Below are 14,471 nucleotides of genomic sequence, written 5' to 3'. Positions count from 1 at the left end.
TATGATCACTGTGGTTTGACTAGCCTTGGAGCAGCACTTGCCCCAAGCCCTCACAAGGGGCAGGGGGTGGGGAGACTGGAATATCCTGTGGGTTGGGACTGTTTATGTTGCATGGTATCAAAGTTGTGTCCATTTATTGTAGTATACTCCAGATGTGTCAGCTTTTTAATCAGTGGATTAAAGGGAAACTTGTCAGTTGTGCAGATGAAACAGACCGAGAATATAGAATACCACTAATGACTATTAGTCAAAATTTAAAAGGGCCATTGAGGCCAGAGCAGCTAAGATTTACTGCCTTTAGGGCCTATTGCTTTCTGCACAAACCTGCCCAGTCTCCCTTGCTCTGTATCTCAGAAACTGGGCCCCTACTCTCTTTCTCCTCCAACCTATTTCTTCAGGGTAAGTGAGGTTAGGGGAGAACTGGTGGGAGCAGGAAGAGGGGTTTGTCTCTAAGTTGAAATCTATAAAGACATCCTAAGGGAATGCAGCTTCACTTAATGAAACAATGCAATTTCACCAACGTTAGCAAGGTGGTAAAGGAAGGCAGCTCTTTCTAGGAAATCTAATTGTTTTAGTGAATTTTTTCTTCTCCCTGTTGAAATTCCCATTTCAGCCTTTTGCTGGCCTTTCAGGCTGTGCTTCATGTACCCCAGATCCTTAGTTATAAGCATAGCTGTGTCAGTTGGACATTTCCAAATATTTTGTGAAAAAAATTTTTTTTGAGACAAGGTCTTACTCTGTTGCCTTGACCTCCCAAGCTCAGGTGATCCTCCCACCTCAGCCTCCCAAGTAGCTGGGACCACAGGCAGGTGCCACCACGCATGGATAATTTCCGTACTTTTTGGAGAGATGGCGTTTCACCATGTTGCCCAGGCTGGTCTCCAACTCCTGGGCTCAAGCCATCCGCCTGTGTCGGCCTCTCAAAGTGCTGGGATTACATACTTTATGGAATATTAATGAAGAAAAACAGGAATATAAGTACAGAGAATACAAAAAGCATTAAATAAGCCTGGCATTTCAAGGATAGGGTTTTTTAAATCTGTTATAGCTTGATTTACAAAGCACACTCTAGACTACCTGTTGTCTTTCATTACCTTCACCGTACTTTAGAGGTACCTTCTTGCCTGGGTACCTTACCCTGGTTTTCAGTTCCTGACCTGCTTTAACATGCAAGTACCATTCTTAAGGTCCATCCCTCTAGAAGCCGTTTCTTAAACTTTGCTCATTCTTGATCAACACTAATACATTCTAATTTACAAGTCTCCCAAGCCCTCTTCTCCCATTCTGGTTTCAGGTCTAGGAAATAACCTCTTCACCAAGTAAATGACCTCATCACTGAGCCCGCTCTAACTGAAATACCTGCCTCCTGAGAGGACTTTGTGCTCATCTCTGTAGTATTAGAGATAGCTGACATTTTCTTTAGTTTTTACTAAGAAGGTGCTGACATTATGCTAAGCACTTTAATGATTTACTAACACTTTGGATTACTTACTGTGTACTTGGTATTAAAAGTTTTCTTTTCTTTTTTCTTTCTTTTTCTTTTTTTTTTTTTTTGAGATGGAGCATCACTCTTTTTGCCCAGGCTGGAGTGCAGTGGTGTGATCTCGGCTCACTACAACCTCTGCCTCCTGAGTTCAAGTGATTCTCCTGCCTCAGCCTCCCGAGTAGCCGGAATTATAGGCATGCACCACTACATCCAGCTAATTTTTTGTATTTTTAATAGAGACTGACCATGTTGGTCAGGCAGGTCTTGAACTCCTGACCTCAGATGATCCACCCACCTTGCCCTCCCAAAGTAGTGGGATTACAGGTGTGAGCCACTGCGCCCAGCCAGTATTATAAGTTTTCTACATATATTTACTCGTAATTCTCAGAACAAGCCTATGAAGTAGGCGTGATTATTCCTATTTTGTAGATGAGAAAGCAGAGGCACAGAGCATAAGTAACTTATATTCCACAGCTAGTGACAGGCAGCCTGACTCCAGACTGCTGTTCTGGTTCTATGCTGAAAAGTGTTCAAACTTTAGAAATATTTTTTCATTTAATCCTGACAACAAAGCTGGAAGATAGGTTTTCTTTAGAGATCTTAAATAATGTATCTAAGGTCCCACAGCTGGTTAGTGGCAATGTTAAGTTTTGCTTTTTGGTTTTTTTTGAGACTTGGTCTCATTGTCACCCAGGCTGGAGTGCAGTGGCATGATCATAGCTCATGTAACTTTCAACTCCTGAGTTCAAGTGATCCTCTTGCCTCAGCCTCCCAAGTAGCTATTACTACAGGCATGTGCCACCATGCCTGGCTAATTTAAAAAAATTTTTTTGTAGAAATGGGATCTTGCTATGTTGCCCAGACTGGTCTTGAACTGCTAGCCTCAAGCAGTCCTCTCAAAGTGCTAGGATTACAGGCATGAGCTACTGTGCGCAGCCAGTGCTGTTTTTAACTAGATCTGCCCAACTTCAGAACCTGAGTTCTTTTAACCACTCTGTTATCCTAGATGATCTCCAACTGTTCTCACTGATGTTCCAGCAACTGAACTTTCGTGTGTGGCTACTCAAATGGTATAACAACATTTCTGTTCAATTTTAAAGATTGTTAATAGATTTTTCTCAGTTGTAAGCATTTCTTATAGTTTCTCTGTATCACTGACATCCAATATAGCAGTACTAGCAAATGATGGAATGAGAAGGAACAAATGGTGTATATTACCAGAAAAACTCAAATAGCTGAGCTAGCCTTATGAGTGTCACTTAAAAAAAAAAATCATCTGTATAATCTTTTTATGCTGATAAAATTGTAATAAAGTCAAATACATCATTTCATAGTGCCACAGAAAAGCAATAGGACTTTTTGGATCTGAGAAGTTTAGAAGCCACAGATGATAATATCTTAACATATATGAGGTAAAACAAATATAGTTAAAACCCCACAAACACAAGAATGCCTTCATTGTAGGGAAACTGGGGTGGGACCCTGAGTTTCTGGAGAGGAATCCTCCCACAGCCTGGAGGGGGAATTGAGGTAAAGTTGCCCCTTTTCTCTGCCCAGGCCTGGTTCTTCTGGAGGTGGGGAAGCTGGAGCCTGTGAAACCCAGGTGTGAGCAACAAGGCATCATCCTCCACAGGGCCAAGCCTATTACAAACACCATACATACAGGTTGACAGCAGCCTCCTACCTTTCACGTAGTCCTGGGCTCAAGCAGTCTCACTTCATAGATCTGGACATGCTTGGTTAGGACTAGGGTCAGGAAAAGAACTATTTTCTTCATTAGTTCCAGGTACAGAGTAGATGGCTATTTTTATTTTATTTTTTATTTTTGTGGGTACATAGTAGGTATATATATTTATGGGTTACTTGAGTTATTTTGATACAGGCATGGAATGCACAATAATCACATCAGGGTAAATGGGGTATGCATCACCTCAAACATTTATCTGCTTTTTAGGTTGAGAAATTACAAACCCCTGGAGTTTACGCTTCAGTTTCCCTCCTCCTGGTAATTTTCCATCAGGCAGGGTGTGACCATGACTCAGTTTGTGGTGAGGATGTGGCCATCCATTGGGGAGGAGCCTGCTCGATCCTGCCTTTCATTCTGGCTGGTGGGGAGAGGGGAGAAGAGTCTGGTGCTGAGTCATTACTGGGTTTCTTACCGGCTTCTCACAGGATGGATTCTGAGATGGAGGTCTGAGGGATGCCACAGCTTCTGGGACTAATTCAGGAGTGGTGTAGAGGAAGCTCTATGGGTCGTGTAATTCCTCTTAGAGCCCTCCTACCCCAGGAGAAGTGGGAATAAGGTAGGCTGAAGCTCATTTGAAGATTCATTGGCTCCTTTGGAGCACAGGACTTGCCACAAATGCATCAGACCTCTCCTCCTCTCACAGTGAGCGAGAGATGCTGCTCTTTAAGTTAAAAATTATTTTGCTTAGGAGAAGACCCAAAGTCTCCTCAGTCCTAGCTGTCTTTCCTGGGAGAAGTGAGTCAGATTAGCTGGCAGCCAATGAGCAAGGGCAGACACAGGTGGAGAGTGGAAGTGTGTCAGGGAAAAAGCAGACTGGTGGAACTGAAGCCGGAGGGCCCCCTGGGAGGGAGTCACTTGATCAGGGGTTCACTGATGCCTTCTTGTTCTTCCAAATCTTGGTTGATGCACCATCTCATCCCCACATGCCGTGTGTCAGGATGCTCCAGTCTCTGCCTCTCCTTGGGATGGAAAGTGCCAAAGTATACCCAGGCAGATTACTTTTGGGGGGTAGGGTCTGTTTATAGTGCCACTTGCATCTTTGGGGACCTGAGCTCTGGCTACACTTACAGGGAAAAAGCACAGGGCCTCCAAGGGAGTTGCTTGGTGGATAGGATTAGATCACTCTAAGGAGGCTTTGTCCAGTGAGCCCAGCATTTCTGGGCTGGAGAAAGATTGCTGGAGGTCACATTGGCTGACAGGGTCACCTTGGCTAAGACTATACTTCCATCAGAGTGACCAAGGACTCCTTAAGCTTCTCCCTTCCATTCTAAGCACTGATGAGGTTGCAGGAGCCTGGGGAAACCTAGATACACAGTTGCATTCAGAAAACACTCAGTATTTGTTTACTGTCCCTCCCCACGGCCGCCCCCCACACCATGGCCTTCCCATACCCATCTCTATTCTAACCAATTTTCCATGCCTAGCTTGAATGTCTCCTCCATGAAGCATGCCCTTTCCACACAGACAGCTTGTTCTCTTTATCCGTAACTCCAAAGTCTAACTTTATCTTCCAGGATTTGTCTGGGGAAACTGATATGCCACCCTCATAGGCCTGAAGAAATTGTAGGAGTTTGAAGGAAGACCTAGAAAAAAAGTTCAGGCCGGGTGCAGTGGCTCACGCTTGTAATCCCAGCACTTTGGGAGGCCAAGGCTGGTGGATTACCTGAGGACAGGAGTTCAAGACCAGCCTGACCAACATGGCAACCCCCATCTGTACCAAAAATAGAAAAATTAGCTAGGCATGGTGGCGGGTGCATGTAATCCCAGCTACTTAAGAGGCTGAGGCAAGAGAACCGCTTGAACCCGGGAGGCGGAAGTTGCAGTGAGCTGAGATCACGCCATTGCACTCCAGCCTGGGCGACAGAGCAAGACTCTGTCTCAAAAAAACAAGTTCACCTGGGCTTGGTGCAGTGACCCACACCTGTAATCCCAGCACTTTGGGAGGCTGAGGCAAGCAGATCACTTGAGCCTAGGAGTTTGAGACCAGTCTGGGCAACAGTGAGACCCCATCTCTACATACTATTTATTTAGAGATGGAGTCTCCCTCTTGTCGCCCTGCCTGGAGTGCAATGGCACAATCTCAGCTCACTGCAACCTCCGCCTTCTGGGTTCAGGCGATTCTCCTGCCTTAGCCTCCTGAGTAGGTGGGATTATAGGCGGCCGCCACCACGCCTGGCTAATTTTTTCTATTTCTAGTAGAGACGGTTTCGCCATGTTGTCCAGGCTGATCTCGAACTCCTGATCTCAGTTGATCCGCCCTCTTCGGCCTCCCAAAGTGCTGGGATTACAGGCTTACAGGCGTGGGCCACCAAGCCTGGCCCTGGCTAATTTTTAAATTTCACATAGAGGCCAGGCGTGGTAGGCTGCCCTGGAAATTGTATTGTCCTGAGCGAACGCTGCCATTTCAGATAGAGGCTAAGATGTCACATAATTGATGTAAAGCCTGTAATCTCACCCACTTCATCAGGGCCAAAGCTTGTCTTTAGGCTCCAGGATTAGGTTCATTATGGTTTGTTGACACACTTACCACCCCTTCTCCAAGGACTCCAAATGATTTTAGAGAGTTAAACCATAAAACTGCAGATTCTGTGGTCAAGAATCCAAACAGAAAACACACCAATTTCCACCTTTACTCACACCCAAATCCAGTGAACCTAGCAGTTTCCCCTCCCATCCTGGTCAAGTCCAGGAACACAGTGGAAGGGCTGGCTCTAGAGGGAGAAGCCTGTGTCCTCCTTCAGCAACCCCAGTTTCCTGTAGTCCCGACCTGTTACTGGGTCAAAGGAGTGATGGCCCAGAGAAGGGCAAGCTTAAATTCAGGAAGACATACTGGCTCTGGTCAGAAGGTGTTTGTGGAAAAGCCAGCTCAGACTGTATTTTTCCTCTGTTCTCACACCACCACTACAACAATCAACACAGACTTCTATGACCAAATATGTGGGGGATTTGCCCTCACACCAAACAGGCAATCAGTTCTGCTGCGGGCATCATCTGGGTGTCCTCCAATTCAATTCTGGCACTGTACCTGGAGATAATATCAGATCCCACAGGTTGAGGTCCCAGTCCCCAAGAATGCCCTGGTTTGGACATCAGTAGTTAGTATGGGCCTCCAGAACTTCTGTCCGACCAACTTCGATTTGGGATTCCCATGATCCCCTTTTTAGGTTCAATCAATTTGCTACAGAGGCTCACAGAACTCAGGGAAACACATTTACTGGTTTATTACAAAGGATATTATAATGAATAAAGACGAAGAGATGCACAGGGCCAGGTATGGGGGAAGGGGCATGGAAGCTCCATGCCCTCCCTGGGAGTGGCACCCTCCAGGAACCTCCTATCTGAAAGCCCTCCAAATCATGTCCTCGTAGGCCTTTTATGGAAACTTCCTTGGATAGGCATGATTGATAACCATGTAGAAATGTGCTTGGACCAAAAGGTATGATCTCATAGTGATACTCTAGACTGAATGAGGGAACCCAGCAAGGCCTGTCGAGATTTGTCTTGGCCTCTGTGCAGCATCCCTGCCTCCAAGGTACAGGGCAGGTACCCTTCTGAAATGGGGGTCTTACAACCTACAATCAGAAAAGGTATGACAAATAACTCATTTATAGCCAGCTCCAAGACACAAAGTTGGGGGAAGATTTCTGCCTTGGGGGAAAAGGAACAGGTGAAAGGAAGGCAGAAGAATGGAGAGAGAGAGAATTCTGTTCTCCGAGGCCTGCTTCTGAGCCTAAAGTGCCCCCAACATTATAAACAAAAGACTAACAAGAGCTGTGGGAGTTATAAGCAAGGAACTTTGGATGAAAACGTGTGTGTGTGTGTGTGTGTGTGTGTGTGTGTGTGTGTGTGTGTGTGTGTGTGTGTCTGTGTGTGTGTGTCTGTGTGTGTGTGTCTGTGTGTCACACAAGGACAGCCCTCCAGGAGTAGTCAATTCCCAAAGAAAGAGGATGCCTATTGGGCAGTGTTGGAATCATTCACATACATCATCAAACCCCACCATAAAAGTAAATTGTCCTCAATTTACTTTTGAGGAACTGGACTTCTACACATTAAATTACAATATTTGGTCATAGGGAACTGGAACTAAGATATGATGGAACCCAAGCTTGATCTTTTTTTTTTTTTTTTTAATTTGAGACAGAGTCTTGCTGTTAGCCAGGCTGGAGGGCAGTGGCACAATCTCGGCTCACCGCAATCTCCGCCTCTCGGGTTCAAGCAATTCTCCTGCCTCAGCCTCCTGAGTAGCTGGGACTACAGGTGCGTGCCACCACGCCCGGCTAATTTTTTGTATTTTTAGTAGAGATGGGGTTTCACTGTGTTAGCCAGGATGGTCTCGATCTCCTGACCTCGTGATCTGCCCGCCTCGGCCAACCAAGGTGCTGGGATTACAGGCGTGAGCCAACGGTTGACATCTGGCCTCCAAGCTTGATCTTCGATACTGTGCTACTTATCGGCAAAAAGAAAATTACCTTCAGTGTGACAAATTTTTACTATGCACTTATTTATTTATTTATTTGAGACGCAGTCTCGCTCTGTTGCCAAGGCTGGAGTGCAGTGGCGCGATCTCGGCTCACTGCAACCTCTTCCTCCTGGGTTCAAGTGATTCTCCTGCCTCAGCCTCCCCAGTAGCTGGGACTACAGGCACCCGCCACCATGCCCAGCTAATTTTTGTATTTTTAGTAGAGACGGGGTTTCACCATGTTGGCCAGGATGCTCTCGATCTCCTGACCTCGTGATCCGCTCGCCTCTGCCTCCAAGTGCTGGGATTACAGGCCTGAGCCACCGCACCCGGCCTACTATGCATCTAATGTGAGCAAGGATTCGCTGGATTTGTCTTTGCCAGAGGCTCGTGGACAGCATTTCTAGAACTGTCAGATCTAAATCTGCAACTGAGGAGTTACAGTTTGCCATCAATTCTACATGTGCATTTCAGTCTTGGGAACATATCAAGATTTAGAACTTTTTCGTTTGTTTGTTTCTGAGACAAGGTCTGGCTCTGTCACGGAGGCTGGAGTGCAGTGGAGTGATCTCTGCTCACTACAACCTCCACCTCTCGGATTCAAGCGATTCTGCCTCAGCTTCCCGAGTAGCTGGGATTACAGACGTGCACCACCTAGCCCATCTAGTTTTTGTAAAGACGGGGTTTCGCCACGTTGGCCAGGATGGTCTCAACTCCTGGCCTCATGTGATTCGCCGGCCTCGGCTTCCCAAAGTGTTGGGATTACAGGCGTGAGCCACTGCACCCAGACAATTTAGAACTTTAAAATACAATATAGTCCAGCATCGGCCAGAACCTTGCCATCCCAGTGTTGTCCACCACTGTTCTTAGTTTGTCCTCAGCTCAGGGGCCAGGGAGGGCCTTTTATGCCATCCCTCTTTCTCTGATAGGGAGGAATCTAACCCTCCCTAGGGGGGCATGTCTTTTTTCCTTCTCAACAACTTCATGTTCTTTCACCACCTTAATAATAAAGCATTTCCTTCCTAACAACAACTAAAGGGACCAGGAAAGGCTTACAGAAGAAAGTGAAAGATTTTTATCTCACTTCAAACAGAAATTTACTTTTAGGCTGTCACTGTCTCCTTCCAGCTTATCTGAGCCAACAGGAAGCGAATGAAGGCCTGTGATTCAGCTGCAGGCAGCGGGTATGCCTGAGCAGGTCACACCCATTTGGTCTCTTTTGCCAGGAAAAGAAAAAAAGAACCTAAGAGAACGGTCTTCACATTTTGAATGCGCAACATTGTATCTGTGAATGAAGGCAAGAGTTAACAGCTGTTTAATTGATAACTGCTCGCATCATTGGTTGCTGGCTAACAATTGGGAAATCAGAAAATGTCTTGTAGAAAAATGTAAGAAAAGTTCCAACAATACTGACTTAAATTCACGACAAGGGTGAAAACAGAAATGCTGACTCCTGCATAGGTTATCGGCTCTAATGTTCTGACTTGATATTTCCAGATGCCCAGCTCTGCGCTAATATCAACACCGTCTATTTGCTTTCTACTCTCAGGCATTCGCTCTGCAGGATTCCAGACCCTACTAAATTATTCACATGGCCCCAACCTGTCCTTCCTTGTTCCGCGGTCCTTAGACAATGAATGGTCCTAAGAGGAAAACGGCCTCGCGCTCCCGCTCCAGGCCCACTTCGCACTCCCTAGTTCTCCCTACTGCCGCTCCAGTGCCAGAGCCCCTCCGAAGGCGGCCAGGACCTCCAACCACGCACGAGTCTGCAGCTCTCCCCAACTTCCCGTCAGCTCAGTCTCCGAGGGTGCGCCAGGGCAGACACCCCGAGGAGTTGGGAGTGGCAGGGCGGGGCCGGGAGAATGCTGCCCCGGAACTCATAAATCTGGGCCCTGCCCAGGTAGGTCGGGACAGCTGGGGTGGCCTGGGCCGAGAGCCAAGAAAAAACACCCCATCTGGCAGCCCAACTTGGCGGCAACAGGTGGCCGGGTGCCCGGGGGTCTGGGAAGGAAGTCGCTGCGGGGGCGGGCCCCGTTGCCCCGCCGCGTCCCCATTGGCCATCAGGTTTCTTTAACTGTGACTCTGAATCCGTGTCCTTCCGCCGCAGAATTTAGTCCCACCGAAAGGGCAACCTGCCCGCGCGTGCCGCCGCCGCCGCCGCCGCGCTTCCTCCTGAAGGTGACTGCGCCCGCGAGGACGCAGGGGGCGGGGCACGGGTCGCCCGGAGCCGGGATTGGGCAGAGGGCGGGGCGGCGGAGGGATTGCGGCAGCCCGCAGCGGGATAACCTTGAGGCTGAGGCAGCGGCTCCTCGCGCAGCAGCTGCACGCCGCGTGGCTCCAGATCTCTTCGTCTTTGCAGCGTAGCCCGAGTCGGTCAGCGCCGAAGGTGAGCGGTGCAGGAGGCTACGCCATCCGTCCCCACCAAGGGCCAGTGCGCCCGGCTAGTGCGGAATCCCGGCGCGCCGGCCGGCCCCGGGCACGCAGGCGGGGCGGCGCGGGATCCGGGGCGTCTGGGATGCGGTGGAGATCAGAGAGAGGAGAACGGCTTCTCACGCCAGGGGCCTGCGCCTCAGAAGTCCCCAGCGCCGTTCCTTCCAGATCAGGCGGGTCCGCCGGCTCCTTTCCCGCCCCAGCCCTACCCCCTCATTCTGGTCCCATCCTCTTCCTCCTGCCCCAATCCTCAATGCGCCTCCATCCTTGCCTGCCTTCTCTCGGTCCCTCGTGATTGATTCCACCCTTGCCTCCCCTTTCTCCGCGCCGCCTGTTCCGTGCTCGTTTCTCCCTCTTCCTCCTTAAGTGCGGTCCTTCCACCCCCTCCTCTTCAACCTGTGCTTGTCCCCTGATTCTAATGCTTTCCGTGTAACTCATTGAAACTGCGTTCTGGTTCCCCTCCCGCGTCCATTCTCCATTTTTGCGCGACCGCCCTTCCCGCGCCCCAGTTCCCTCTCGCCGCCCCTCCCCCTGCGCGCTGGTCACGTCCGCTCCCCCGCATCCCCTTCCACGCCTGACGTGTCCGCTCCCTCCCTCCCTCTCTGCTCCGGTCGCGCCCGCCCACTTGCTCTGGTCTCCGAGCGCGGTCCCGCGCCACTTTTCCATCACCGCCTCCCAGCTCCCAGCAGGCTCGGGCGGTGCTGGGGCCCCGTGTCCGGGGCGGGCGGGCGGAGGGCTGGGCTGGGTGCCCCGCGCGGCGGGCGGGATGCGGCGGCCCAGGGGGAGCTGGAGGCTTACGTAACGTTGGCCTGCCCCGCTGCCGGGAGGCAGGGCGGGCTGCCCCTACGGCGCGGTGCCGTCCCATGTGGCCGGGATTAGATGGGCGGCCTGCGAGGGCCTGGGAATGGCTCGGGGCCCGAGAGCTCTCCTGGCCCTTGCCGGGTGGCCGCCAGGGACCACGCTCCATCTCGCCGCGGCCGGGCTGCACGTAGCAGCCGCGCCCAGGGCCCACGCCGCTTCACCGGGCGATGGCCTTGGGCCGCGTAACGGGCGGGATAAACCTCTGCAGGCTTTGCTGGGGCCTCCTGGCCCTCGCCGGTTCCGCGCCTCTCCGGCACGTTTCTTTTTTTTTTTCTTTGTTTCTTTTTTTTTTTTTCCCAATTATCCGGCACGTTTTTTAACAAATGCGTCCTGATTGTGGAACGCGGAGGCCGCGGGGTGGGGTGGGGATCTAGTTACGGAGGATGCAGGAAATCTGCCGCGTTCACTGAACGCAAACGGTGTGGGTCAAGGGCTGTTTGGGGGTCGGAGTTAGGGACCAGGATGACTAGACGAGTCATAGCCCACCGAGCTTACAATCTTAAAATGTATCCCCTGTAATGCTGGGAGTGGGGTACGAGCTTCCTGCTGTGGGAGGGAGGGGGACAGGAAGCCTCATAAGGTCTCACCAGGTGGCAAGCACACTGGATTAGAAGATGCAGGAAAGCACCTTCCAGTTTGAAGGTCATTTAAAGACTCAGTCATGTAAAGGCATCCCTTGGCTACCTTGCTGGTACGGGTTAAAGTGAGGCCGACAGTGAAGGTCCACGTGGAGAGAGACATTAGGAAGTTGTCAAAAAGGCGTTTAGAATCAGGTTTGACTCATTAATTTCCTGAGACTCTGAAGAAGTTCAGCCTCTATACCTCAGTTTCCGCTGGGAAAACTGGGAGTAACATTTTCCTCATGATGGTTGAAAGGATTCATGCTTACGTGGATGTTGCACACTCAGTTAAGTGTCTAATCTCTGGCGAAATACCCAGAAGAAAAGCCTGTGACTGAATATATTATTTTTGAGCACAATTACTTAGTCCACAATTGAGCATAAGGGCGTTGATTCATTATCTTCCTACTGTCGCCAAACGCCTACAGCTAATCGTGGGGAATCAGGCTCTCTGAATAACCACATGTCTCCTGGAAACCAGTCCCCCCAGGGATCTGATTTAATATTGGCAAAGTAACTGATAATGTAACTTTCCAACTCTTGCTTGGAGCAGATGCTTTTTGGTCATCTGAGATTGGGACCTCTAGACAAAGGCAGGCAAGGAGGGGCTGAGTTAAGCCTCTGGTGTTCCCCTGTAAGTGGAATACTACTTAACAGGAACATTCCAGCCCTTGACTTGCTCTGCCTGCTGGTGAGATCAGGATTGGAGCCAGGGTCAGTAGCCCCCAGTTGGCCGTCTTGAGAGTGTGGCCACTCCCTAGGCCACAGAGGAGATGGAGGTCAGGACTCCCCTGCTGCAGCATTGTTAGCAAATAATTTGCCCTTTGGTGGCCTGAGGTGCTGTGGGGGCAGTAGTGGGGCTGCCTTGTGGGGAAGGGAAATGTAACCTATCACCAAATCTGTGGGGGAGTGGGGCTCTGTGGGGAGGATGACTCAACCTTTCAATTATTCTGCTTTTGAGAGAATTATCTTCGCTGGGTGAGTGGGGAAACTACATTGTGGTTCTTGCAGGCTTAAAAAGTCCCTTCTCCCCTTTCAGTGAGTCAAATAATGAAGCATGCATTTCCCCTAATTAAAAATGTCTCAACTATGGAGCTTGCAGTGAGCTGAGATCTCGCCACTGCACTCCAGCCTGGGCGACAGAGCGAGATTCCGTCTCAAAAAAAAAAAAAAAAAGCCTCAACTAATTAAAAAATGATTGGTCCGGGTCACCTGGTTCTCTGTACTGCCTTAAGTGCAGAGTGGCAGAGCCCAGTGCTCAGCTAACGCAGTCTGTGCAGCTTCATTCCTGGCCCTTTTGTAGCGGGCACAGCCATCTCTCCTGGGACTTGATTAATGATGACTTAAAGAAGGTTCTTGAACTCATTTCTCAGTTACTGACTTGAGCCAAAATGTATGGATGTTGGTCTCCTGTCTAGCAAGGCTGCTTTCATTTTAAGCATTGCATTAGAAATAATGTTGTATTCATATTTTAGCAAAGAGCATCATTAGCTCTTTAAGAACCATACCCCAAGTGACTTAGCAAATTTGGTGGCTGTGACTCTAAACAGCTAGCACTTTATGGGAGTTGCTTCTGTGCCTTGAATGTTGTGACACTGATGTGGGGTCACAGGAAAAACCATTCTATTTCCTAAAGCTGTTTATTTCTTAATATTGAGGCAATGGAAGAAATGAGGAAATGGCCATGGGCAGGAAGGTAGAAAAAAATGCAGCACTTACATTACAAACTCACTGTAGTTGGCTTTTAGTTTATTTTGCTTCAGTTTTTTTTTTTTTTTTTTTTTTTTTTGAGACAGTTTTGCTCTTGTTGCCCGGTCTGGAGTGCAATGGTGCGATCTCGGCTCACTGCAACCTCTACCTCCTGGGTTCAAGCAATTCTCCTGCCTCAGCCTCCCGAAGTAGCTGGAATTACAGGCACTTGCCACCATGCCCAGCTAATATTTTTGTATTTTTAGTAGAGATGGGGTTTCACCATGTTGGCCAGGCTGGTTTTGAACTCCTGGCTCAGGTGATCCACCGGCCTCAGCCTCCCAAAGTGCTGGGATTAGGGGCATGAGCCACTGCACATGGCCTGCTGCAGCTTTTATGAAGGCAAGTCAGGATGTGTTATCTTGGCCAAGAGTTAAGACTGAGACCGGAGTAGAGGAAAATGACTCATTTAACATTACCCTTCTTTCTGAATCACTCCAAAAGTCCACAGTCAAATCTCAATTAGCTGGTATAACACAAGAATGCGTTGCCCCTGTGAGCAGAGTTTTATTGCAACTTCAAGGGTCTTTGTGAGATTGGTTTATTTGGTATGAGGTCTTAAGGATTTTAAGTTGTTCCTTTAAGCATCAGTTCTGATACAGATGGGAATAGAGCTAAACAACCAGATATATGAAGACCATTTTTGATACCACCATACTTGCGGGGAGCTTGCATTTTTTTACCAAGGGGCAGACTGGATAATTGAGTAATTTGAATACTTGGGGCTTTGTTAAAGAAGCTGTTGTGGGAAGGTGAGCCTGGGTGAGTGGTGGAGGGTGATGTGCAGCATCTGCTGGGCCTTCCGGCCTCTTGGTATGACTGCTCAGCTCAGGAGTTGGGGGCTTTAGGGCCCCTACCATGCAGTGCGGTGAAGCCCCGCCCCTGCAGTGGTTTGTGCTTGTCTGCACGTAGGAGGGAACAAGCCGGCTGCAGTACCTTCGGTGGCCTCTGAGACTCACCTCCCCCACTTCTGTCCATAGACAAAGCTCCTGGGGAGCCCTAAGCCTCTTTCCTCATGCCAGCAAGCAGTCTTGGAAGCAGGCTGGGGCTGCGGTGGGAGAGATGCCAAAACCAGTTATTCAAGGGCAGTGAGGTTGCCAGTCCTAGCATTTCAGACTG

At 49.3% G+C, this 14,471-nt stretch overlaps 1 protein-coding gene across 6 annotated transcripts in view; it reads left to right on the top strand.

Moving 5' to 3' along the window:
- The first annotated feature begins 9,922 nt into the window (after positions 1-9,922).
- The window catches only part of PKM (pyruvate kinase M1/2), a 32,056-nt gene continuing 27,507 nt past the window's right edge, over positions 9,923-14,471 (top strand). For 2 of the 6 annotated variants that reach the window (XM_054451495.2, XM_054451496.2), the window contains exon 1: positions 9,923-10,078. Coding sequence is in view for 4 of the 6 variants with exons in the window: in XM_063652713.1 (XP_063508783.1) it covers positions 10,208-10,299 (92 nt within the window). In the remaining 2 variants the exon portion in view is untranslated. Of the gene's footprint in view, positions 10,300-12,428; positions 12,582-14,471 lie in introns of those variants that run through there. The other 4 variants (XM_063652713.1, XM_063652712.1, XM_054451492.1 and 1 more) reach the window with 4 other exon arrangements.

The sequence above is a fragment of the Pongo pygmaeus genome, chromosome 16 (genome assembly GCF_028885625.2).
Source record: "Pongo pygmaeus isolate AG05252 chromosome 16, NHGRI_mPonPyg2-v2.0_pri, whole genome shotgun sequence".
NCBI classification, from domain to species: domain Eukaryota; kingdom Metazoa; phylum Chordata; class Mammalia; order Primates; family Hominidae; genus Pongo; species Pongo pygmaeus.
The sequence above is the reverse complement of the archived record's forward strand: the minus strand, read 5'-3'. Positions and strand labels throughout refer to the sequence as shown.